The sequence below is a fragment of the Oryzias latipes genome, chromosome 11 (genome assembly GCF_002234675.1).
Source record: "Oryzias latipes chromosome 11, ASM223467v1".
Lineage (NCBI taxonomy): Eukaryota > Metazoa > Chordata > Actinopteri > Beloniformes > Adrianichthyidae > Oryzias > Oryzias latipes.
This window is the reverse complement of record NC_019869.2, coordinates 24,730,526-24,757,267: the sequence shown is the minus strand read 5'-3', so window position 1 is coordinate 24,757,267 and position 26,742 is coordinate 24,730,526. Positions and strand designations below refer to the sequence as shown.

Genomic DNA, 26,742 nt, shown 5'->3' with positions numbered 1-26,742 from the left:
GGGGTTCTGCCGTTTTCAACCATTCTGGCCCGTTTCTTTTAGAGTAAAACCCAGAAGGAGCAGCAAAGCAGCTAAAATAATACAGGGTTTAGTATTTATTTATCTCAGTGTAGAGACCAACGTGTTTAAAATGTCTGCAGAAGAAAAAAAAATATCCGAGCTCCAACTCCTTCCAGCCGGAAGTTAAGATTTGTATCTGAACTATTGTTTTATTTTAATCAATAAATGTTGAAATATTAAGAGAAAATATCATTTTTTATGACTCATTTTTTTAAACTTTGGACAAACGCTCACGAGTTCTAAAACATGAGACACTGTCTGTGAAAATGAACATAAAAGTTAAAATTGCTTCTTCTATTAAATATATTGAGGTTCCTTTGGTGAGCCATCATTCTTTTGCTTATTATTGCTGTTCATCTGATCCCAAACACGTGTGCAGCATAAATTAATATGTGCTTTAAATTTTTTATTGTTTTGTTTTAACAAACAGACCTTAAGGAAAATCACACTTTTTACCAATAATTTGCTCTGCAGGATTCACAGATCTCACACAGAGCTTGATTTAATGTCAGCAGATCAACTTTACAGTTTCTGGAGATCCTCAGCCATAAATCAAATCTTACTTCATAAAAATTAACCAATGATAAAAAAAGAAAGAAAGTATGAATTATTGTTAAAATGATAACAATGAAAATGTCTTCTTCCAAAGGGACAAAATTGATGGTAAAGAGAACTGGTTTGGTTTCTGAGCCTCGGCAGCAGACACCATGTTAGATAAATGAGGCGATTTAATTGGTTAGAATCTGGACCAATCAGCAGCTGTTTGATGGCAGCTTTGTCACGCTAAACTGAAACCAATGTCAGCAAAATCAAAGATAGAAAAAAGTTGAGATGACACACAACGCATGCGAAAACGTTTTCTTCTTTGGCAATAGTGGCAGTCATATCACGCTAAGTCGCGCTCAAAGTGGTCAAAGATAAGACAAAAACAAGATTTGACACAACGCATGTGAAAACGTGTTTTGCAAACACAAAAAACGTTTTTGAAAGCAAAAAAAAAAGTTTTTGAAAGCAAAACAAGAAAATTGAAAGCAAAACAAAAAAATCTGAGCATAATAAAAAATTATTGAAAAGCAAATATTTAATATTTTCACTTGCAACTTAGAAAGTTTTGTGTGCAACTTAGAGGCAAGGAGGGTGAAGTGTCTTGCGCAAGGACACAACAAACGTTGACTAGGGGGAGTGGGGATTGAACCTGTTGACCCGTCAATCATTAAATGACCTGCCTGAGCCATTGCCATGCGGCCATAAGGTGGTCGACCTGTGATCAAAAGATTGCTGGTGCGATTCCTGCCTTGCCCACCCCAATGTCAAATTGTCCTTAGGCAGGACACTGAACCCCTCCTTGCCTCTGGAAGGTTGGCGCCAGTGTTCAGCAGCGGAACCGCCATCAGTATGTGAATGGGACTGTGACTGTAAAGCGCCTAGGACCCTCGAGGAATGTAGAAAACACAAGTGTACGCCATTCCTCACTATAAACAACCACAAAGAGATATTTTGATCCGTTCACACATTTCTGAGTACTCCTCTACAAACCTGCGCTCTGGGCACAAGCCCCTCCCAATCCACGGAAACCATTGGGTCCCCACATTGTGATGTCACAAAGCGAAGAACAGCCCCTTCCAGGAGGAGTCTGAGCTGCCAGCTCCGCCCCCAGGCTAACACACACACCCACTTTCTCTGTGGAGCTGGCGGTGATTTCTATGTCTCTGACGGACATCCCACATGTGTTTCAGGTGGTTTTACTGAGTCCTGGTCTGATCTGATCTGATGACTCTGTATGCTTCATCAGCTTTCGCTGGCGTTGTTCTTCCTCTCCCTCTTTTTGCTCTGCCTTGGTGATCTCCTCCAGAGCTCTGTCAGATTTTCTCCACCTCTGACATCTTCCTATTAAACTTCATCTTCAGAAATGAATCCAGGAAACTTTGTTTTCTAGCCTCATGCTAACAGGTTGAAATCTTTATCGACGTATTCCTTTAATCAGCATCAGAGTCTGCAGATGTTTTGCACTAAACGTGTCTTTCCTGCAGGTTTTGCACTAACCTGCTCATTTCAAACACCATTGTGACAGCTCTGCAGCTTCCCAATGTAAAGGATAAACAATCAGGAAGGGTTTGTCTTTAGCTTGATGCTAATAAATCCACTGGTGCTGGATTTGGCTCCATGTCATGATGAGTTCAGGAGTTTGAGGGAACTTCTTCCATTTCATTTTCACACGTGTCATCTGTGGTCGCATGTTCCTCTCTTGTGAAATGCTTTCAGAAATCTTTGCATATCAGACTGAAATGTGCGTCACAGCGTTTTTGTCTCCCGTAAAACCGCCCGTGCTTGTCTTCTCGAGGTCGTAAAGCCTATATGCTCGTATGCAGAATGTAAATGCTCTGTTCTCCAGCATAAAACAAGCTTTTCTGCTTGTCCAGGCAGTTTTCAGCCATTGTTTGCTGTGAAACCAGACTGAGATTCCTCTGCAAACATGCAGGACATGGTGTTGGACACGCCGCCTGTCAGGAGGGTGGAGCGGCTGCACGAGCGCAGTACAAACGCTCAGTCATCTGTGTGAAGAGGAGGATCATTGTTTGAGCGCCAGCACAGCTCAGTGATCAAGGCCGTCTCCAGGTGGAGCTGATGGCTGCATCAGTAAAGTCAGCACATTTCCTGTTGTCCTTTTGAAAAAGTCAAACATGAGAAGAAAGACATTTTAAGTTCAGAGGACTTTTCCTGATGCAGCACTTTTTCAGGAGGTTAAAATAAGAGCAAATGACACGGTTGGAACTGAAATATTAAAACATTAAAGTCCACAGCGACGCGCCTTACATATTCATATATCTGAGGTCATAACTTTTCCGGCTTGCTAATGCAGGGCTGCAAGTAGCAGGAAGGATTTACTTTAGATGGGAGCAGAGCTGGGGGTTGGAGGTGGGGGGGTACTTTTGATGACGTCCGGTCACAGATGGGCTGGACGTCCAAACGCTGAAGAAGCGCCAAGGAAAAGGTCAGAGTTCAGGATTGAAACCCAGCAAAAAGCAGCTCACTCACTGACGAGGCAGACGGAGGAGGAAGAGCGGCCCCCCCACGGGTCTACGGAAACACTATGAAAACAAAGCCAGTTTAGTGTGTGTGTGTGTGGGTGCGCGCGTGTGTGTGTGAGAGAGGGGGGAGGTTGAAACGGTGGAGTTTAATGTTTGAACATAAAAACAAATCATTATTAAAATATATATTCAAGCCTCCAGGGGGGAAGCATTGATCTCACAAATGAAATGACATGAAAGGATGTCAACAGTAGGAATGGATCCGCCATCACCTTAATGTGGCCACAGAAAATACTGATCCAAAGACTGACAAAGCCATAGTTCTACATAGTTTAAACAGCCAAACTGCCTTTTTCAAATTATTTTTGATAATTAAAATGGCTTTAAATTCCTAAAAAAAAGCCATAAACAGAAATAATTGTATCAACAATAAAAAGAAATGAACGACCCTGGGAGTATTTCAGGCAGACAACTCTAGCAGTGCGTTTACCTGGTTACTCCTCCCCGCGGGCGGTTCAGTCTAATCACCTGTTCAGCGTCCTACTGAAGTTCCAGGTGTGCGGTCCAATCCCTCTTCTCCATTTCCGCGAGCTCTGCGTTCGTCACCCCACCCTCCTCCCCGGCTTCCACCTGTTAGCCCCGTTAGGGGTAGTTTAATACCCAAAGTTTTCTGTGGAGATATTTGTTTTATGTATCTGATCGGATCCTTATGCCAAACTAAAAGACATATGGAATACATTTTCTTTACTGCATGAGTTGTCTGACTGAAATGACGGATTTATGGCTGAAAATGGTTTAACAGGTTTAATCAAATTCACAGTGAAAAGTCCTAAACGTTGTTTCATTTTTATGAATTTCAAAATTATGACTTTTGAGTGGTTGATTTCAGAAGTTATAAGTGGTCTGAGTTTTTCCTGGAAAACTGACCATACAGATATGATAGACGTCTGATTTTACATTTAAAGGAACATTTTAGTTGGGCTGCATGGTGGTGTAGTGGTTGGCACGCCTCACCTGAAAGAGAAATGTCCCTGTACTAGGTACTAGAGGTCCAAATCCCAAACTGGTCTTCTCTGTGTGGAGTTTGCACGTTCTTGTGTGGGTTTTCTTAGGCTTCCTCCCACAGTCCAAAAACGTTCTTCATAGGTTCAGTAAGTTGTTCCTTAAGGCCGTGTCACACAGCCGCTACGTTAATTTTGCACACGTTAATTTCTGTATTTCGTGATACATGTGTGATATGCGTCAATCATAAGTGTTTCTTGCGCTCGTCGATGTGCATAGATGTCCGTTTAGGGTTTCGGCCGACGGATCTTTTGATTTTGTCAACGTCAATTCAGTTTTGAGCTGTTCAACCTTTTTGGTCGCTTGGGAATTAAAAAGTTTATGCATATTTACGTTGTTAATATGCAATTATTGACATAAATCTTGTGTGGGATTATTGTGAGCTGCATACGCATATTTGTTGCTTTCCAAGACCGTTCCACATACCGGTATGTCTAAAGGACATTTCACACATGAACCACCCATGTATAACATTCAGATTGCCTATGAAGCACACATGTCACATTCAAACTATGTAATCGAGTAATGCATTGCATATAAACAGCGCAATAATCACGCACGGTTCATGATTTACCTTGATTTACGTGTTCTTCTTTTGTTCTTCTTTGGTGGTTTTAATGTGGTTCATTTGTGATTCATCTGAGAAAAGAACCACAACCTTTTTCACTTATTCCATGTATATTCATATATGCTAATTTTCATCCGTACAACATGCGCAAAATGTATGTAATGGCTGTATGACATGGCCTTTATGTCTTTGTGGCTAACCCTGTTTCACCCAACATAGGATAGGCTCCAGCAACCCAGATCCGGGAAAACCATTGAGTAAATTTAGAAGAAGGATGCATGGAAGAATTCAGCCGTGCAAACCTGACATGACACTAAAAACCTCTTTCTTCTGGCTCTTTTTTTATTCTATTAACAAGTATTGCACATACGAAATACCAAATACAAAACTCCACAGTGGGTGCAAAAGACAATATTTTTTTTTTTTTTTTTTTTAAACTTTTCCTGTCCAACAGCTAGGCAAACAGATGAGAGCTGAGGGCCTCTTGTGTTGGACATATTTTATTTTAACAAGAGGGGTTATTAATCTTCAGACAAACCAAAGGTATGTCTGAATAAACCCCTTTTGTAATTGAGGCCAAACTTTATTAATTTCAATCATGTCTGAAAATCTTTGGTGTTGGACCGGACGGAAAAGGAAAGAGGGGAAGAAGAGAGAGGGACGTTAGAGAGAGGGGGGGGTAGGAGGGTGATAATAGGAGGGGAAGGGGGGTAAGACCATGAAGCAGCATAGAGCAGACAGGTTTACTGGTTGTTTATCATTACGGTACAGTTCAAATGTAGTACAAAAAGGGCGGGGCCTGTTCACACACACTCAAATATTATCAACACACCTGCTAGCTGCAAAAATGTCCACATGTCAACATGCACACAAAACAGATAGTGTTCACGAACGCATACCTATGCCTTTAAACCAACTAGTGTGAAATCTTTCATTCATTCAATCATGCAAAAGACAATTTTCACGTTCGCCAGGAAAATGAACAAAAATTAAAAAAAAAACATAAGAAAAACAATTTAAAACAGGTTAAGCAAAAAAAAAAAAAAAATTAAATTAATTAAATTAAAAAATAAATAAATAAAGGCAAAGGAATCTGTTAAAGTTTCAGAAGAGACTGTTTCAACTGTTCTAACAGCTATTTTGTTAGTGGAGGATGTTATACTGTTTACATACTGTATCATTTCCTCCTACATAAAATACTGGTTTTTGTTTGCATATTTACACTTTTGTATAAAGTATTTATCCATAATTATAAGTAAATTAACTACATATGTTTTCTCTGCATTAAATCTCCCTTGTGTAAATTATCCAAAAATGAAATGCTTATAGAAGAATCTATAATCTTCACATACTGTAGATGAGTTCTTATAAAATGTATCAAATCTTTCCAAAATACTTGAGTGAAGGAGCAAAACCAAAAAAGATGAGGCACAGTTTCTGGTGAGAAATGACAAAATGAACAGTTTATGTCCAGATCTTTTTTAAATTTGGTAAAAGTGTTTCACTGAAGAATTTTGAAAGATATTTATCTGATTTTATTGGTGATGAAATACTTTTGGGGCAAGGTCCAAACCCCTTTCCCACTGAATTCTACATCCAAAGCTGTTCCAGTATGAGACAACATACGGATACTTTGATTATTCCTGCTAGCTGAAAAACATCTCTTTCCACACCACAATTCTGTTAATTTGGGAGGAGAACATGGAGTATTAGAAGGAGAACTACTACGCAGAAGCCTAACACCACCTGGGATGCTCCAGTAACCAATGCAAACTCAGACATGTAGACTATAAGTGGACAGAAACTCAACATATGACATCAGGTTACCTTGTGGATTCATCAGCTGTATCACAAGAGAAATGTTCTTTTCAAACCAATTTTTAAGAAAAATACTCTTGTTTTTGTGTAGAATATCTGCATTATTGCAAATATAGTAGGGATGAGGAGATAAATGATGTTTGTAGATCAAAGTCCATGTTAACAAAACCTGCTTATGAAAATTAGACAGTTTTAAAGGATTTTTCCCTGTTTTGAAATTATATAATAGAAAAAATGGCAGACCTCAAAGCTTATCAAATATATATTTTGGTATGAAATTCCAAAATGAGGTTTCACTTTTTAAGATGTTTTTTTAACCATTTAATTGTGAGGACATTGTTTAGAGTGGAAAAGACAAGAAAGTCAAGTCCTCCGTCTTTTGATGAATTGATTACTACTGATTTTGGTACATAGTGGATTCTGTTTCTCCAAAGGAGATTAAATAGTCTCCAATCAATCCTATTTGCAGTTTTACAGTCCAGAGATAGTGAGGAAGCAAAGTAGACTAGTCTGGAAATTCCTTCTGCTTTTGCTAAGAGGGCACAAACTTTTAGTGAAAGATCTCTTTTCAGCCAGCGGTTAAACTTATTTTGTGCTTTTGCAATCATAGGATTATAGTTAATAAGCTCTTTTTTTATCTTTAGTCATCTGCAATCTCAAATATGTGACTTTTTCTTTGACTACTATACTATTTATGGATGTTAGAGCACATTGTTTAAGAGGAAATAAATAATTTCTTTAGGTGTAGATAAAGTCCCGATGCTTTTGAAAATGTTTCTATAACTTGAAGAACCCTGGGAACCTGTGAGGAGTTTTTATAGAATAATGTGGTGTCATCTGCCAGTTGACTTATAAGAAAGTTTTTACCAGCGATAGAAATCCCATCAATATTACTCAATTATATATGTCTGCAGACAACTTGTGCAACAAAGAAGAAAAAGGTACACAGAGCCAGGACTCTTCTTTAGTATCTATAATCCCAGAAAATCTGAAGCTGATGATATTTTTTATGGCAGGAAAATTCTCTCAGGTTCAGCCCCATACCATCACACTACCACTGACATGCTTGGCTGTTCCACAATGGGTTTTACATTAGATTTAAAAGATGGCTCACCTTTTCAAAATGTTCTTTTTTTCCCCCTCCTTGGTTAAAAACATATTTTGGGGACTTTGTGATGTGTGAGTCTGGGGGGGGGGGGGGGGGTAGTGTAGCACAGGACACTCCTTCCTTCACTCTTTTTTTTATTTGTTGAATAGATCCCATTACTAGCTTTCATTTGATTCTGCATTTGTTGGATGTTTCCACAGATGAAAAGCAGGAGATGTCTCCTAACAGGATGGTTTTTCCTCTCCGGGTCACATGAGGCTGACATGACAAAGCCTCATGCAGATTCTGACTGACGAGGCTCTCCCCCATCTCTTTCTGCTGCAGTTTAACTTTGTGGGCAAACTCCTGGGGCCGCGTGGGAACTCGTTAAAGAGGCTGCAGGAGGACACCCTCACAAAGATGTCCATCCTGGGAAAAGGATCCATGAGAGACAAAGAGAAGGTAACCTTGCTGTCTGATATTTCATTTTTTACCTGCGCTGCTGTATTTTTTTTAAAGATATGAACTTTTTTCCTCTCAGTTATTGGTGTCAGAAGTTTCTTTCCTTTTTGGTGTTAAAGAATGTTTTCATTTGGCTCCATTAAGTGCCGGCTCAGAAATGTCTTCTAGTTCACTTATCAGGTCCATTTTTCTGGTCAAGCTCTTTATTATATTTTCTTTGAGGACATTTTTATCCTCATAACCATTGAAAGGATCTTAATTAGGCTTTCATTGATGTACTTAATTTGCTCATTAGAGTTAAACTTAAAATCATTAAAGTTGTTCATTTTTGAAGCTCTCGTCTTCACATCGTGGAGAAACCAAACCCAGAGCTTCCTGGCTTTAATCTGCTCGGCTGCGGTCACCCCGTGTGCCTCAGAGGAAATTTGACTGACAGCTCTGGAGACGCTCGGCTGATTTGAGGCTTTGCCAAAAAACAGTTAGAGCTTGAAAACAAATTTCAAAGTTTATGGAAATGAGAATGATCTTGGGGATCACCAAACACGGCTGACATCCTTCAAAGCCGGCGCTCTGTGGCAGCGAGGAGATGGAGAGCAGGGCACACGCAGAACAACACATTATCTGGATTGATGGTTTTGTTTTCATGTAAATTCACACTCAGGCTGCAAATGGCTTCAACAAAAGTGGGAAGTGTGAGTGGGAATCTGTGGATATGATAGTCCTCAGAGGCTCACTTTAAGGGCTTTGACTTTGGACTCATTTAGTGGAAATAAATCTCCTCAGCTCAGTCAGTCAGAGGTCACTTGTTAGAGACGGTGATTCTTTCATCACTTCAGATTGCTGTGATCAGTAAATGATGCCTGGGCCCTCCTGTAGAACAGCTCTGTGGTGGAGTTTTTCCACTCAGACTGAGGGTTTATGGGAATCAGGTAAACAGTGGCTGAGGAGAACAGCAGCAAAACGGAGATTTTTCTACTGTTAGGCTGATGCAGCGCCAAAAAAGCTGCTAATGGACCAGGCTCAGCAAAGTCACAGTTGCTTTTCATTTATGATAAAAAGAGAGTATTGTGTCTTTAAAGCAGCACATGGACTGTGTGGTTTTTGGACGCTGATCTAGTCTCTATCCTGACTCCACCTCCAATTCAGCTCCTCCAGGATGGGGTTCTGCTGTCGTTGTGAGCATGTGAGTCCTAGTGTTAAAGACACGTGATATGAGAGACCTGTGCTGGAAGAACATGACAGCCTGTGTGTCACGCTATGGACACATTGGACGTGCACTTCTTCTTCTGGTTTTTCTGCTGTATACCGGTGCATACCTGCCATCCTGCAGTTGGAAGAGTCTTGGTGTGAAGTGTCAAAGCGGTGTAAATATCATGAATCTTTCTCCAGGCTTTTTCTTTCACAGCTCTATTCCGATAAATGAAAGACTTAGTGTCACAGGACTAGGCCTGCACAATAAATCGCAAATTCATCGTTATCCCGATTTCAAGCTGTGCAACATCCATATCGCAAGAGTCAGTGAAAATCACAATAAGTGGTAAACCTTAAATGTGCTAAAACAATCTTATGGCAGCTTTAAGTATTTAATAAATCAAATAATCCCTTTATGCATTTGACCAATCAGAAAGAGCTCTTTACGTTGTTGACCAATCGGATGGAGCTTTTTACATTAGATGTTGCCCTCCTAATTAGACGAGGGTCGTTTGGACAATCATTTAAGGTATTTTGACTCTTATTTAAAATTTTTGCAGTGAAATGGAAATATTTTGTTTTTTTTTGCTATTTGTTTATGTATCGCAAATTATATCGCACTATTGATCACTAATATTGCATATCGCGAGTTTTCCTCACATCGTGCAGCCGTACAAAGGACACAAACTGCAATTCCTAATTCCTCCTCCTTGATCAATTTTTAAGTGGTTGGCACTTCGTATGTCACAAATCCAAGTCCCTGATTGGTCAAAGCTCGACCTGGTTTAACTGTCAACATGCATTCGATAGCAGTCGTTAAATCGTTTGTTGTGACATTTGAACGTGAGAGTTTTGAACCTGGAAGCCTGAGATGCCCGTTACCGAAGGCTGTGGTTGTAGCTTCATGTCCACCTCTGCTCACTGCAGAGTCCAGACTGATGAGAATCTGTCGTCTGCTGCGGGATGAAGCCGACGCTTTCAGATAATGGCCGTCTGTTGCTGGATGAGGCTGAAAAGGAATCACGTGATTTTGAATCTGCTTTGGTTGAACCAGCGTGTGAAGCTCCAAACTAAGATGATCCCAAATCTGAATGTTTCTTCCCTCCAGGAGACGAACATGAAAACCAAACTGCAGGCTGCAGAGAAAAATGGATCTATGTCACAGTAAGACTCACTTTAGTAAAAGCAAGAGCTCCAGTCAGGTCAGCTGAAAGAGCTGGAGCAGAGAAAGTGTCCATCACCACTCAATGCCCACTCCTTTGTTGTGAGCATGGAGCTCCATCACAGCCTGCATCCACAGTTCTCCAGTTCTTTAGTCATCCCAAGTTGACTAAAAGTTCTCCTCCCCCTTGGATTATTCTGGATGATCACTTTCATATCTGCTTAGTGAAGCCTAAAATCTCCATTAAGTGCATGTTAGTAAACAGTGGATATTAAAAAAAGAGTTACCTCATTTCAAGTTAAAAAAAACTTTTGAATAACAAATACTAGGAGGGTTTTCTTCTGTGAGACAACAAGATAAAATAAAAAAAAAGAAAATTGATGCATTAAAATGTATATATGAGGTATTCCCACTCTTTCTTGGTTGTGTAAGAACCTGGTTTCAGGTAAATTCCTACATTTTTAGCGTCTAAAGACGTGTACAGCTCTGGAAGCTCAACCTGCAGCTTTGTGTCTGCAGTTTGTCACACGGCCTGACAAACCGTCTGGCACCTCAGGAGAGGGAGACGGTTTCCTGCTGGCACCGTTTTTGGTGTGGAGCTGTTGACATTGACTTGGGATACTGTTAGGTGATAGAAGGAAAAATGTGAAGATCTTCTCATCCCTGCTGACACGTCTTCTGTCGAAGAAGCAGTGGCTTGGAGTACATTGAGGCATTGCTGAAATCACCAATTATGTCCAGGTCTTTTTTAAATTTGGTAAAAGTGTTTCACTGAAGAATTTTGAAAGAAATTTCTCTGATTTTATTGGTGATGAAATACTTTTGGGGCAGAGACCAAACCTTTTCTCACTGAATTCTACATCCAAAGCTGTTCCAGTATGAGATAACATACGGTTTTGTGGCAATCTCGTTTTGAAACAGAGAACGGATAGTTGGGGAGCTCCGTGGTGGCAAAGCACCACAGAGGCACCCTAGTGCCTCAAGTCTCTGGATTCTTTGATGATGTCTTGGCTCATAAATCAACTTGTGATTGCGTGGCAGTCGGGGACAGTACCGCTGGATTGGTGGACTGTGGAGACGGTTTCACTTTATAAGAAGTGGGGCAGAATGGTTTGTTTAAACCACCAGGGAATCACATTCCTCAGCTTCTCTGGGAAAGTCTCGTCCAGAGTACTGGAGAGGAGAGACCCATGTTGACTCAATCGAGCCAAGGACCTCCAATGCACTGCTAACTCTTGAGGCCATTGTTCCTAACCAGAGAAAAATAGTTTGTCGATGAGGTTGATGGGTGGGTCGGTGAATAGTCTGCTGTCATTTGCTCACTAAAGTGGTCTGGTAAAAAGGGAATTGAGTCAGAAAGCAAAGCTCTCAACTTACCGGTTGATCTTTGTTCCAATACTCACCTATGCCCCCCTTAGAGATAGAATGAGGAGCTCGGTCACCCAGAGGGAGCTTGGAGTAGAGCCGCTGCTCCTCATGCCTTCTAGATGTCTCACTGGATAAAATTACCGGTCATGTCCTACCGAGCCAAGATCCTGGAGAAGACTATGGACATACCAGACAGTTTACCGCAATCTCTTTGAGGTCGGCCCTTCTCCATGGCCTCATTGAACTCCTCCCAGGATCCAAAAAACAGGCTTCACATGTTCATTGCTAAATAAATGTCTCTTAGCTGTGAATGTGAGTGTATTTTTTTGTCTTTGTTTAGCTCTAGAATGTATTAGCAGGCTGTTCAGGGTGAATTCGCCTTCACCCCAAACAGTAGCTGGGCAGGCTCCAGCAACGTAACGGGACAAAGGGGATTTAGTTATGGATGTGTGGACCAATAATTGAAACCTCTACTTTGGCCTCTACTTAATGGACCGGACCAACCGCTGTTTACGATTGAGGTCTTGTAGCTCCATCGTCTGCTTCAACCTCTGTCTTTATGAAGCATTAGCAAATAGATGGGACAAAGCTGTGTGACAGTGGTTTGGTTACGTCCAGTAAGGCTATTTCACAGCTGATGATCACCCCCCCTTCTTTTTTCTTTTACCACGATTGGGATTCTAAATGAAAAATTTAAGGAAATTTAAGGTGTTGGCCCCTGGAACTGTTGTTCTTTATTCACACATGGAACCAAATTGGTTCATGCATGAAAAGGTTTCTATGTTTACATTGGTGTAAAGAGAGTTTGACTACAAGCCCCCTGTAGTGGTGTTCCAATGTTGACGTCTAGTTTGGTTTCCTTAACCAGTTTCTATGGGGAACGTATTACCCGTGAGTCGGACCCGATAGCGTGACACAAGGACCTGCGCTGACTCAGCGCCATCGTTGGCTAGAACCAATCCCAGCCTCCTCAGCTTCACTTCAACGTGTCTTCAGACTGTAGTTCTGGAAAGATTCAGACCAAACAGATGCTGAACAGCAGTTTTTTATGACAGGCGAGATTTTTTGCAGCTTTTTTGTTGTTTTCAATGTTCAGCAGCTGAATCAGCGTCTTTCAGGACTGACTGGTGAGAGCCAAGATATTCGTCTTCTCAGGATTTTCATCTTTCCTTTGCATATCAGATAAAAGTGGAATGGGATTTGTTTCACAAAAAAAGAAAGAAGTCAACTTTTAATGGCCTCTGAATCTCTGAGTTTTCTAACACTCCTGTTTATTCTGGGAGTCATTTCCTGTCCTTTAGGGCAGCACCTGGCTGGCAGGAAAAAAACAATTTACAGTTTCACCCTGTAAGACATGTCAGGAAAAATGTTTGCATGAGCTGTAAAGCCACACAATGTGCTGTAACTCCTTTTTAAGCGACTACAGGACGTTTTGCAGAGACTCTGCAAGAGCTGATATAATTGCACAAATATTTGCTCCTGTTGTAGCTTGATCTGCAGCTGACAGGAGCGTGGATGCAGGGAGCCTGAGAGAGAGGCTGCGAGCTGTCGGAGTCAGACCGCCTGGTTATGGCACCGCTGTTTTCCTGCTGCTGTCAGAGCAGAATGATTTAACAGCGTCCGTGTTTTGCAATTCAGATTCATTAACACGTGATTAAGTGTGGATTTTTCCAACCCTCGCAAAAAAAATCTGTAAATGTTTTTTTCTTTTTTTTTAATTTGTTCCTTAAACATGTTTGGAACAAATATTTTTCTTGTGCTTTAAGTTACCGGTGCCATATATGATGGTCTGAAAGAGAATTAAACAAACCTAAAGAACATTGTTGGATTTTTGCTTTACACAGTTTGAGAGATTTGTTTTTACTACGTTTTGGTGTTTAAAAAAAACGAGTTGAATTGAACTAATGTCTTTCTTAGCCATTTCAGTCACCTTCTCAAACTGTCTTTTCTTTTTATCTATTTCTTTGAATTCTTCCCTGAATTTCATTCTAAATATTTTCCTTTTTTTTAAGTGAAGTCTGATCACCATGGGAGCATGAGCAGCGTTGATGTATCGGAGGGGTTGAATTCCGATGACAGTACGGTAGGATGACCTGCATTGGCTGGACAGCGGAAGCTCTGAGGTGTCACACCTCCTTCCAGCTCATAATGGGGCTGCACGCCTGCATGGCGTGATGAAAAAGGGGAGCGTCTTCATGTTGTTCAGCTCCTCTGGCTGTCAGAAGAGCAGATGAAGACGTCTGTACAGAGCAGTTATCTGGGTAAATGCATCACCTGTCATGCAGACAGAATAACAGATCTTTGCAGTGTTTGTTCCGACATTCCCTTTAGAGAAGAATCTGAGCACAGAGCTGCTTGCAGACTGAACAGGCTTGCAGATATTGAGGACTCATCGACCTGCCGCGTGTGCTGCTGCTTCAGGACTCCTGGATTCCTCTTTTCATGGCAGAGAGGGTCAGCACACATGAAACCGTCCTGGAGGAGATGTGAATCTCTGAGACTTAGCAGAGTCCATCTTTGGAGGTCCAGAGGACAAAATATGCAAAATGTGTCTGTTTTTATTTTGGAGGACTTGGTAATGATTGTTTTTTTTACATTTTACTTATGCAAGGGAAGCAGCAAACACATGAAATGGAGCAGGAGAACAGATCCACCCCCTCACCACCCCTGCTCCCACTCGCACTCTTCCCCACACCGGCAGCTCTTCTATCCACAGAGGAAAAGCACAGATTTATGAGGAAAATTAACATATCGTTAACATACTACAAGCATTCTTAAAAGAAGGTTATTTATAATTAAGTGACATCAGAGACAATGGTTTGCATAGTGTTGAAGGGAGCGTCGGGATAGAAGAGGTTTCTACCACTGGAGAGGCCCCAGAGTGGATTTTTCCACAGTTTTTGTTTAAAAAATAGGAAAACTGGGACAGCGAACCTGCTGGTTCCTTTGTGTGATTTGTTGGAAGACATTTCAGGCTTTTGTTGCCCTATTTCTCTGCATCTGTAACATCATACTGGCCTGCTTCTGTGGAGCGGAAGCGGTCCGGTCTGGCCTTCCTCTGCTCACACCAGAAGTCGGCGGGATTCTGGAGGGGGGGTCTGTGTGTTCAGACGAATCAGCAGCAACTTCAGGAGCGTGTTTGAAGACAGTGAAGAGAAACATAATGCTGGAAGGTAAAGACATCCTTTGGACTTGGATGTTGTTTGGAAGAACTGTGGTGAACACCAGGAATGAAACTCGTCTACGCACACATTTATCCTCTGACCGCTCCTTCACGCTGCTAAACAAGGAAGCCTAAAAATAGCAAAAGCAGGAATCATCGGAAGAAAAAATCACTAGAAAGTAGTGAAATGATCTGTCCATGCAGCAACTACTACTTCATAAGAACTCATATGCAGAAGATATTCATATGGGGACACAAGGAGTTCTGTGTGGCTGAATCTGAAAGTTTTATTCAGATGTGCTTTTAGCTAACTTCTGCTTGTGACTGCCTTTTGTTTGAACATTTATTGTATTTTACCTGTGATGCTTTATTTATTTCATTTGATTACATTTGTATTCCCTTTTAATTATGCCTTTTAAAGTACTTAGTGTTTTTTTTTTCCAAAAAAGTGCTATAACTTTCTTTTCCTTCTAAACAAGCATTTAAGCTTCAAACTAAATTAAATAAACAGTATTTTTTTGTTAATTGTAAGCAAATGGTTTGCATTTTTTAACTTATTGTAGTTCATTTAGAACAAAATGGGAAGCTGGTCCATTTTATTAAATTCTTATAAAATCTCAAATTAGCACTTATTCTTAGAACACAAATGTAATGTTTTGTGTCCAAAATAAACAGTGAATGCCAGTCTGACTTGCCAGTCAACATTTATTGAACTTTGAAATAACATCCTTTGAAATGAACACATTATTTTTTATTTAAATCAAGTTTTTCTATTGTCAAATGTTTAAAGCAAAATGATTTAGACGCGGTTATAATAGTTTCCTTATTTCTAGATCCCAGCTCCTAACTTCCTGAATTTGTTGTTTTTTTATTTCTGAAGGAGCTCAAACAAACAAAAGCTCCACAGTTGCGCTTCTGTTTGTTGAAATCAAACTGCATCCACTGCTTCCTATTTCAACTATAATCTGAAAAAAACAACAACAGGAAGTTGGGCTTTTACCTCTGATGTGCAAACAAAGACAATCCGAAAACCAACACTGCTGCGGCACTGCCCCCTGTGGTCTCTTTGGTGCATTACAGTCTGAGATTTTCTTTATCCCTGAACCCTGAAGAAAAACTTGGGACATTAGGAAATGAATTGCTGGCTATTTGGTAGAGATGGGGTGCACATGTCCTAAAGTTATTGTCAGGTTTAAATGTTGTAGCAAAATAAATAGAAAAGATCTCTTTAGTTTTGCTATGACTAACAGAAACAGTGACTAGAAGGAATATAACATATTATTAGATTGCACCCATTAAAAAAAAGAGTAATAATGTTAGAAAATACTGGTATTCCATCATTGGCTGTTTGTTCCAAATGGCTGCACACTTTTTGGGAAGAATATCACAACAGTGTAGATTGCAGTCTCTTTTATCCTCCAAATGAGGCTTATTTGGCTTTTTCCTACTTAACGCAGCTGCAGACATGAGCTCAGATGCAGCAATGATGGAGAAGACTGTGGAGGTGTGTGCTCAGCTTTATTTGCTGTGTGGAGTGGCAGCTTAGTGTAGACAAAAGCCATCAGTTAGTTGTGACAGCTGCAATTGAAAGGATGTTAAGGACTGCCTCTTTGCAGAAGTCTACTACGCACATCAATATTTTGTCTGCCGGTTTGTAAGTCTGCAGCACGGAAACATCACAACTCATTATGTTAACAGTTATGGAAAAATTCCCTGCAGTAAATCTTTGCTGGAGAACAAAACAATAAATATTCCTGGCTGTGACAGTTCGCTCATTCTCTTTCCGGAGATGGATGACCCGTGCAACAAAACGGCTTTCTCCCCTTTCCATCAGGAGGAGGAGCTGCGGCAGAGCGGCGAGGCAAAGTACCAGCACCTGAACGAGGACTTGCACGTCCTTATCGAGGTGTTTGCCCCGCCGGCAGAGGCCTACGCACGGATGGGTCATGCTCTGGAGGAGATCAAGAAATTTCTCATCCCAGTATGTTCCCTCGCTCTGCACACACACACACGCACACACAACGCAACACGCAATCTCCCCCTGTATCTCTCTGTGTCACATCCTGAATCTCCTGGAAGTGCTCTCTAGCCCGGCCGACTCATTTTCCACGGTGAAGCCGGTCAGTAACAGCAAAGAGCAATTTCTCTTTTGAACTCCGGTTTTCTGCCTTTGGATGAGGTGTGTGTGTCTTTGTGAGTGTGCACATACCTTCATGTCTGGACTCACGTGAACATCCATGCATGCAAGTGTTCGTTTGCCCATGCATATTCATGTGGGTGTGTGGGAATTATCATGTTTGACCTCCGTGGTAAAAACAGCAGCATCCGAAGAAAATGCAGATTAAGGTCCGGAGAGGATTTAAGAGGGGAAGATCTGAAACACAGTCCTGTTTCAGGAACACGGCCGTCCTGTGAAGAACATTCAGCAGATAGTCTGTCATCTTTTTCTAACTGATCCTGCGCGGCAGCTGAGCAGACAGAAACTGAGTGTTATCTGGCGCTTAAACACAAAGGTTGCATATTTGTATAAACCCCTTTTATATTTGAGGCTATTAAATTCTATTAAAATGGGTTTTATTTTTGACATTTGGGCTGCACAGAAAGTGGAGAGAGATTGACAGATAAACACAACAAAACCTTTGTTTCTTTATTTGTGCTGCTTTAAATGCAGACACATCCCAAACTCGCGCTCTCGTGGCAAACCCTGTTCACCTGTGTGGGAGGGGCTTGTGAATGACCTCAGTGGAAAAAACGACAGCTTCAGAGGAAAGTGATTGAGACCCAGATAGGATTTATCCATGAAGTTTAGTTTGTTGCTAAAGTATTGTCCGTCCAGAAAAAGGTTACGCACTTGTAACAAGAGATGTGTGCGTCTGTAAAAAGGTGAAACGCCATGCCCACACGTGAGCACACGTATTAATCTACAAGGACACAACCCAAGTTACAAGTACAGTTCTTTCGCTTCTCCATTAATCAACAATTCAGCAGCTTTTGACTGTCACCCAATCGGTGACCAGCCAATCAGATGCATGAAAGCCACAACAGGAAAAGGAGAAACAAAGGAAGACACAATGGTGGAAGATATCAGCAGAATTTTCTAAAACGATGGTCAACACTTTGGTTTTGATGTTGTAATGAAAAACATCCATCACCATATTTCAGGTATTTTCTTCCATTTTGTCTTGTCTCTTTCTCTTTTGTGTTGAATGAAGAAACAATTTGTTTTTGTTGTTTTTCTGGCATGGCTATCGTGCATCTGATAGGCTTGTCAAAGCAGCGCACCGATTGGGTGACAGTCAAAAGCTGCTGAATTGTTGCTTTGTTAAGAGTCTACAGAGCCACCCAGGTGCCAGTGGTAAAAGAAATAAGTCTGAAAAACTGTGCCCACAGATTAATGAAGTGTGCTCGTACTGTTGTGCACGCATAATGTGTCGCCCGCGCACACACACACAAGCTTCTGACCGCATTCCGTCCAGCTGCTCTGTGTGAGCGAGCTGCTGGACTCAGAAAAATCATGTCTCCCGGGACATTTGGATCTCCAAGCAGAGGACGGGCGGAGGCGGCTTTTGAATGAACAGTCCTGAGAAAACGTGTAAACAATCATGTGAATTTGTGTTACCAGTCGTTTCCAGACAAAATAAAGGCTGATGGTCATTCCAGTGTAAGTTTATCCACGGCTAAATGTTGTTAGCACACATTAGCCTATCCTAACCCTTCTTCTGGGTCAGTTCGGTCAAGAATAAAGCATGGATTTAAAAAGCTATAAGCGAACATGCACTTAATAATAATCATAACAATAATAAAAGTCCCTTTAGAAGATCATCTCGCCTTATTTAAGAGCTGTGTTTGTTAACAACGGAATGCACAATTCTTTTTTCTACGGTCCGGACACCAATCACTATCTCACACGTCATCAGACCAACCGACAGCCAATCAAATACTGTGACGTCACCATTAGTCGCAGGCCAAAACAGTTCGGCCTGCAATAAGTGTTTGGCAATGTGTGCGTGCGCACGATTGTGCAACAATACAAACACAATTGTTTAATTCTTGGGCAACGGTTTAGCAGATTTTTTTTTTTTAACCACTAGTACCTGGGGGGCTCCTTAAAAAGCAAAAGAATTGTACTTGTAACATTTGTCATTTCAGATCAATGCGCATGCTAGCATGAGTATGTGACGTTTCACACATGGACAAAGCGTTTTTACAGACAAGCATTTTTTTCTACTGTTATGAAACAGTTTTACAGACGCTCACATTTTTCTTACAAGTACAAAACATTTTTGCAGATGGACAATTTCTTCTGACAAGTACAAATCCTTTTTATGGACGCAGTTTATCAACAAATCTGACTTCATATTGCTTCAGGAACACGGCCGTCCTGTAACGAACATTCATCAGATATTCCCTGGGCTGCAGCCCTGCAGACCAAGCCTGTCATTTGATACAGTGGAGGAGTTTGTGAACGTGACGCTTCTGTCTGCAGGACTACAACGATGAGATCAGGCAGGCCCAGCTGCAGGAGCTCACGTACCTGAACGGGGGCTCCGAGGACGCCAAGGTGCCGTCGGTCAGGGGCAAGTCAGCCGTGCGTGGAAGAGGGACGCCTGCTCCAGGGCCCCCCAGGTAACCTGCCCCGCTTCTGCACGCGTCTGATGCAGCTTTTTTGTGTCCGATGACGCTAAAAGTTTTTTTTCTTGTTTCTGTTCCTTTGCTAAGTTTATCAGAGAGACAGATTCCCTCATCCTGTGGGGCGTCTTCAGACCTCAGCGTCAGTCATGTCATGAAGGTTTTTCTTCAGCTGCAGTCCGTACAAAGAGCCGGTCTCTCTGCTCTCAGGCTTTCTTCTCGTTCAGGTTGTCGTCTGTTCTTCGTGTGACCTGTGTTTAACACGTGCACAGCAGAATTAGGTTGCTGTTGCCACATCTTTAAAGTGGGTCATCCTGAGGATGTCTGCCACCGAACAATCCGTTACAAACCAAGAAACTTCATCTTTCCCTTTTGTTTATAGGAGCATTTATCAACACAAAACAAAATGGGGGGGGGGGGGTGTCATCACAGCATCAGCCCACTGCTGTAGACATCCATATGGCCCACCTGCATTAATGCTGTTCTTAGTATTTTAATCAGCACTGATGCACATTGGCTTTTATTCTGAAAAATCTGTTTCTCCAATTCCTTCCTGTCTGCTTTGTGCCAATTTTAAGGGATAGTGGAGGGAGCATCATGGTATGGTGTGTGGAACTCCTACAGTCTTTTCCTCCCATTCACTGTGGAGCTCACTAAAGAGAGCAGACCCGAGGTTCAGATCAGCCGTGTAGCAGCAGGTGGCCCACAACTGTGTTCCAATCCCACGTCACCCCTGAGCTTTAGCTCCACCCCCCAGCCTGTGAAAATGAAGGCTAAAGGGTGGGGTTCTGCATGGAGGGGTCATTAAGGAGCTGTCATCTACAGACATCAGGATGCACTCTTTATTTTCATACCGGGTCCACAAACGCAAAATGAAAGACGATGGGATTTTGCTAATAAAAGGAAAACTTAGACATACTGTATTTGAACGCGAGGTTTCATTTTCCAAGAAGCAAAAAGGGTAAAAATGTTGAAAATATTTTGAGAAGAGGAAGAGGAAGATCCTTGCTGAGAAAATGTTCTCTGGCTGGAACATTTGCTGTGTGACAAAACATGGACCCCGCATTTAGCCTACCATGCAGCGGCTGTGCTTTTATTCCATCAGAGCTTCCTTCCATTTGTGGAGTGTCTCTGCTGCCTCCATGGAGGTATTTTTATTTCCTGTTTACAGGGAAGTCAGGCAGAGCAGCAGACGCTAACCTGGAGTAATGATGGGCTCTGCAGAGAACTGACGTTTCCCACCAAAACCCTGACATGTGGAGCGGTGCCTGGAAAGGCTTTCAGCAGTCAAGCCGCTCCCTACTGTTGGAGTTTGATGGAGTGACGCAGGAAGCTCAGTTCACAACCCAAACCTTTCAAAGCAGAACTCCATTCTTTAGTATGTAATCAGCCGGTTTTTACGTTATATTTGTAGAGGGTGGTCAAATCCACAAAAATATTAAATCTTAATCATGATAAACATGTTTTCAAGTTAGACAGTCAGAGCAGAGGGCAGTCAGAGGAGACTGTATCATTCCCTTCAGAAAAAGCATTTTTGGTCAGACTGCTTTTCCTCCCACCGTCCAAAAACATGCTTCATAGGTAAACTGGCAACTCTAAATTGGCCCTAGGTGTGAGTGTGAGACTGAACGGATGTGTGATTGTGGCCCAGGGACAGACTGGGGAACAGTCCAGGATGTCCCCTGCCTTCGCCCACAAGTGGCCGGGATAGGCTCCAGCAGCCCAGTGACCCCGATAGGGACAAAACGGAGGAAGATGATTGAATGAATGAATGCTTTTTCTGTTAGAGCTGCTATTGAGTGGAACTTCTCACCCGTAACTATCAGAAATCAAAATACATATAATTTATTCAAGACACAATTAAAGAATTGGCTCATTGACAATCAGAGCTGTCAACACTGAGTAAACCTCCTATCACCAATCCTCGCTTCTATCTTGTCCTTTATATGTGCATATGTTCTTAAATTTGTCTGATTTTGGATTGTTTTATCACCAATTTGTTTTTAGGGTAACTGCTAATTTTATTGAATGCATTGTTTAATATATGTATGTAATGTTATGTAAATATGTAATTTTATTTGGATCTTTTTATGGTGATTTTAACATCTACCCAGCCACTGCAGAGGAAAAATGGCCCTTTGGCCAACTCTGGCATATTGACAGAAATGTTTATTAATGTATTAAATAAATCAGATCTCAAACGAGGTCAATTGTACGTATAAGCCGCAGAGGTGTTTAAGAGTTCATTTCCCCCAATAATCTGTAGCAAATTTTCCGTCTGAATACACCCAAACGGACGCTGGCCTGCGTCCAGGAACCGCTCTCGGACCTATCTTTGGAGGTGGTCTCGGGTCTCCAATCGGACTGAGCTTCGGTTCACTCTGAGAGTCTTCAGTCTGAATATAATCTAATTCAACGTAAACAGAGTAAGAATGAAGGAACAGATGAGCCGTGGACAAATGTAAAACAATGATTGTCATGTTATTAAACAGAAAAATAGTCCAACTGTTAATTTGTTGGAACATTTATTTTAATACAGCTGAAAACTCTTCTAACACACTTTTCTGTGTCTTGTTACACGGCGTGCGACCCACAGGCGCTGTTATGACGTCATCCTAAATGAGCGGCATCCTTAACAGAATCCTCTTAACAACAATGCCATAAGTCCACAACGATGAGACACAGCAACTCATTGAAACGTGGTCAGATGAATGCAGGATCATTAGAAGAATTTTTAACATGATACACTTTCCTTCTCACTTTTCCCCGACAATCTAAATGTCATTAACACTTATCAGCATACGTTCTTAGTCGTCTTCTTGCCAGTAACCGCCCTGCTGCATGTCTCCACCGGACCAAATCCAGCCAGTAAAAAGAGTTGAGCCTGACGTTGATACAGGCCTTTATGGTTGGTCGGAAAAATATAAAGTTTGAATGAACTGCAAAGTGCAGGACTTCCATAACTTCTGTCTCTAGTTGCTTTGCCCCGCCCTCGTAATTCCTGTCCAATGACTGAAGAGACTTTTAGTCACATGGTTTTGTTTACAATCTTTGGTCCGAATCAGGAAAGTCCCCTTGATGGAGTTCTGAAAACAGACCAAATACAGGGTTCACATCTCAATCTGAACCAAATCAAGCAGATCGGCTCTGAAACAAACGAATTTCCCGTCTGAATACACGCTAAGAATCAGAATGGTTCTCCTTTGTGGGAATATTTTGGATGTTTGGATTTCATTTCGTTTTTTCACGTTCTCTTGAAAGAAAATACATCAGATGGAAAATAAAGTAACTTTTTTCTTTTTTTTATAAAAAAGTTCATCCACGAGGCTGAAAGTTTTGAGCCACCAGGCTGTAGAGATGCTTTTCGGTTCAGGAAAGCTATCAGCTGCAGGGAAAGCTAAAGCAAAGATGAGGAAGCGGGAAAATCAGGAGCCTGTCGGGGAACCAACATGTAGCGCCTTCTGGATAAATCCCAGACAGCAGATATCCATCAGGCTGATGGTGACCCGACACATTAAGAGGCTTTTGAATTTGTTCAGGATTTAATCTGAAAGACCCGTCAGATTATTTGAGGTAAAGAATCATAGTTCACTGCAGTTGCATTTATTTAGGCTTTTTCTGTCAAATATCTTTAGAATGTTTCCTTTAGGAGAACAGAAAACACCTGAAGAAATTGTGACATGTCAGTTTCTCCGCCTAACAGATTATCAGCTCAGCTCTTCCAGGTCAGTGGGAATGGTTGGTTGTTCTTATAGTGTGGACATGTGAGAACAGTAGAAGACCAAAGAGGAGCTTCTTGGAAAGAAGTGGGAAGGATTCAGAGGATGGGAGGATTTGTAGCACAACAAGTATCTCTTTTTTGCATAAAAGAGTCAAAGTCATTTCTGAAAGAAAGCGGGAGTTTTGTCCCAAACTCAGGACGTCCTCCGCACGGATCCTTCTCTCCTGGAAGCTGAGGCTCTGCAGATGAGCAGCTGGAGGACAGCTGAACAGGAAGTGAGGATGCTGTAGAAAAACAGATGCTTTACCTGAGCCATTCCTCCTGTTTCCATGAAAACTGTTTCTTTTTGTCATATTCCTACCTTCACTTCTATTTTCAAAAATCCAACAATCTTCCATATTTTCTTTTTTTGTGGCTTGAATATTACAAATCTGTGTGCTTGAAGTGATTTTTCCAGCCGCAGGCGTTTTTGTGACTTCCCACAAAGTCACAAAGAATTCGATTTTCCCACCTGAAAAGACAATTTTCTGTGCTAAACTGACCACAGCAGATTGTATTACCTTTTTCAATCCGGCAGAACCACAATGGGCCGCGCGTCACAAACAGCGGCGGGGGCGTCTGAGCAGAGGAGGCTGCAGAAATCTCACTCAATCTTTCCATCTACATTCATGCGTCTCTGCTTTTTTTATAGTGATCCTCCTGTAAATGTTGATTTCCCTCATCTGCAACACAAAGTGTCTGCTTTTAATGTGAAATCTGAATATGTGAAGGAAGCATGGCGATCCTACCTGAACACACAAGCTGGATCCTGATGGGAACAGAGCATCTGTCCGATGCTCTTCAGCACCAAAACCACTAGATCTAAGCATCTGAACTGCGATCAGGCTGGTGTGATGGTTTCAGCTGAAAGCAAAGAGCCTTATGGAGCTCCACAGATTTGCGCTCGCAGGCCACATCGGCTCCGTCACGAACAGGATGTGACTCGGACGCCGTGAACCATGGCAGGAATCTGAACCCGCATAAAACCTGCTTTTCTGCAAGCAGACGGAGGAAAATTTACGAGCGGTGCACGACGATCCCGTCCCTCCTCTGATAGAAGCAATTTAAAATTGAGAGCCCCCCCTTCATTGTGGGAGCGGGGGCGGTTTCATACATTTTACAAGAATGAGCGGCATTATGCAGCTTCTTCTGTGAGCTGAAAAATGAGCCACGCTGTCTCCGTCAGTGCTGACGGCGTGCAAAGCTCAGCGAGAATCACAGAAAGAAAATCCTAGATAATTGACTTCCTGGTAAGACAAAAAAAAGGATATTTTCCTTTTTAAGTTTCACTTTTTCTGTTTGTTCTGTTTTGTCGCCTGAAGACAAACAACAGATCCAATCAGCAGTTTGAATCCACCTCACTGAATTCTGGACAGAAACAGGAAACGGGTCATAGCTGGGGCTACTGCTGTGTGACCCAACTGATCTTTCAAAATAAAACACTGATCAGATTAGAGTTTAAAATCACAGTTACATATTTTACATATGTCATATGACAAAAGACTTTTAGATGACACAAACTCCATAAAGTTATTCCTTTTGTATCACTGATTAGGTTGTACAATAAATATAGTGTGTGTGTCCTGTCAGTTGGTTAAAAATGACCCATTTCCCTTCTCTTTTACGTTTTTTGTCATTTAAACCAAAGGATTAATATGTGGAGCAAAGAGACCAGATGTTTGTTTTTTGTTTTTAACCGGATCTGCATCTCTGAAGTGCTTATGGTTCTTCCAGCTCACAGGTTGTGAAAGAAGATTTCAAACTGTGATCTGTGCCTTCATCACAGCCAGCTGGATGTTTAATAATAATGTCGGTCATCATGTTAGGGGGTGAAGCTCCTTTTTGTTATTCCATCCTTGCTGCTGCATGAACTTCACCTTACGATGTTACACAGCTCTGCCATGGAAGATACCATCAGTGTTCACAGGGGTGTTCCGTCACAGCCCTCTCATCGCTGTCCCACCTGCTGCTGATCACCTGGATCAGTGGAGGACGTCCCCCACCCTCCCCCCACCCTGGAGTGGAATTGGACACTCCTTATAGATAGCACATATCCTCACGTGTAGAACGTAAAATTCTGCAAATGCGCTTGATTTCTGCACCAGAATAAATGTGTTGATGTGCAGTGAACTTTATGTCAGTATTTTAACTCTATGAACGATCATTTAAACTGACCTGCTCAAAGTGCAACACCCCCCTCCTGCCATGATGAGGAGAACACGTGACAGAGAACATGGCGCTCCGTGTCCTGGTTGATGGGGGTCGTTGCTCAAATGTTTCTCCTGTTTGCTCATTCAAAGCTGAGTTTCTCTATAAAAAAAAAACGTCAATCAGAAAACATGGTGTGCATGCAATCCTACCACTGATAGAGGGGTGGGGGGCGGAGCAAAGGAAGAAGAGGTCGAGTCTAGTGGAGCCTGCAGAAAACATGTTGTGTTGCTGTTGTGTACATGCACATTGTTCTGCTCCTTCCTTGCGCCACTTTTATTTGCAGAAAAGTAGATTTTACCTACCTAAAATCTAATAGTTAAAAGTCGAGAACTGAAAGGTTCCTGCAAGATAAAAAAAAAAAAACCCTCTCCTAAACCTTCTCAAACCTGAGAGAATTTGGTGGAGGGAGGATGATGGTATGGGACTTTTTCAGGGGCGTTCTTTTCTCCTATGAAAGTCATTCAGAATGCATCAGCATACCAACGTCTGGATGCAGGTCTTCCTCATGGCTCCAACCCTCCACAGACACACCCCTCCCCAGTTAAACTGATTTCCAGCTGGCATTTCATCTGAATTAGGAATCACTGCCTCCTTCCCTCACTTCCTGAGGAAAAGCAGAGATGCTCTTCGCTCTGCTTCTGTGCTTCCGAAGCTCAGTGATGTTTACAGTTTCTTGTTTCTAATATTGGTCTCCAGAATTTAAGAAAAACAAGGTCACAGAGATGAAGTGTTTGTCTCACAGTGAGTGGGATTATAATTGGCTGTGTTTTAAATGATACTGTTAATTAGCGTTTACTGCGTGTGGTTTGAGTGTCGGGATGCAAAGGTCCCAGAGGAAGGTCACATGGTTTTGATCAGTAGAGATCGCTTTTGCTTTCTTTTTTCTTGAGCTGTTTCTGAAATAAAAATGCCCATTTTTTAAAGGGGACTCTTCTGTCACTCGTGCGTTTTCTTTTCCCCGCCACGCTCCCTGCTGTCCCCATTAGTCAGACGATTTGGGTTTCGTCTTTTTCTTCCGTTGCCCTAATGCTGGATGGTTCAACACAGACGCAGAGAAAGCAGCTAAAACGGAAAACATAGACAGCAAGCGATGCGAAGAACAACTCTGCTGCTCTGTCAGAGCACTTAACTCCTTTCAGAAGAAAGTTATGTTTGCGTGAAAAGGGTTGGAG

At 41.8% G+C, this 26,742-nt stretch overlaps 1 protein-coding gene across 3 annotated transcripts in view; it reads left to right on the top strand.

Annotated features, from left to right (window-relative positions):
• The window catches only part of khdrbs3 (KH RNA binding domain containing, signal transduction associated 3), a 121,094-nt gene that overhangs the window by 53,659 nt on the left and 40,693 nt on the right, over positions 1–26,742 (top strand). For all 3 annotated transcript variants that reach the window (XR_002874181.1, XR_002874180.1, XM_004074250.3), the window contains exons 3-5: positions 7,970–8,086; positions 16,805–16,951; positions 19,457–19,596. Coding sequence is in view for 1 of the 3 variants with exons in the window: in XM_004074250.3 (XP_004074298.1) it covers positions 7,970–8,086; positions 16,805–16,951; positions 19,457–19,596 (404 nt within the window). In the remaining 2 variants the exon portion in view is untranslated. The remainder of the gene's footprint in view (positions 1–7,969; positions 8,087–16,804; positions 16,952–19,456; positions 19,597–26,742) is intronic.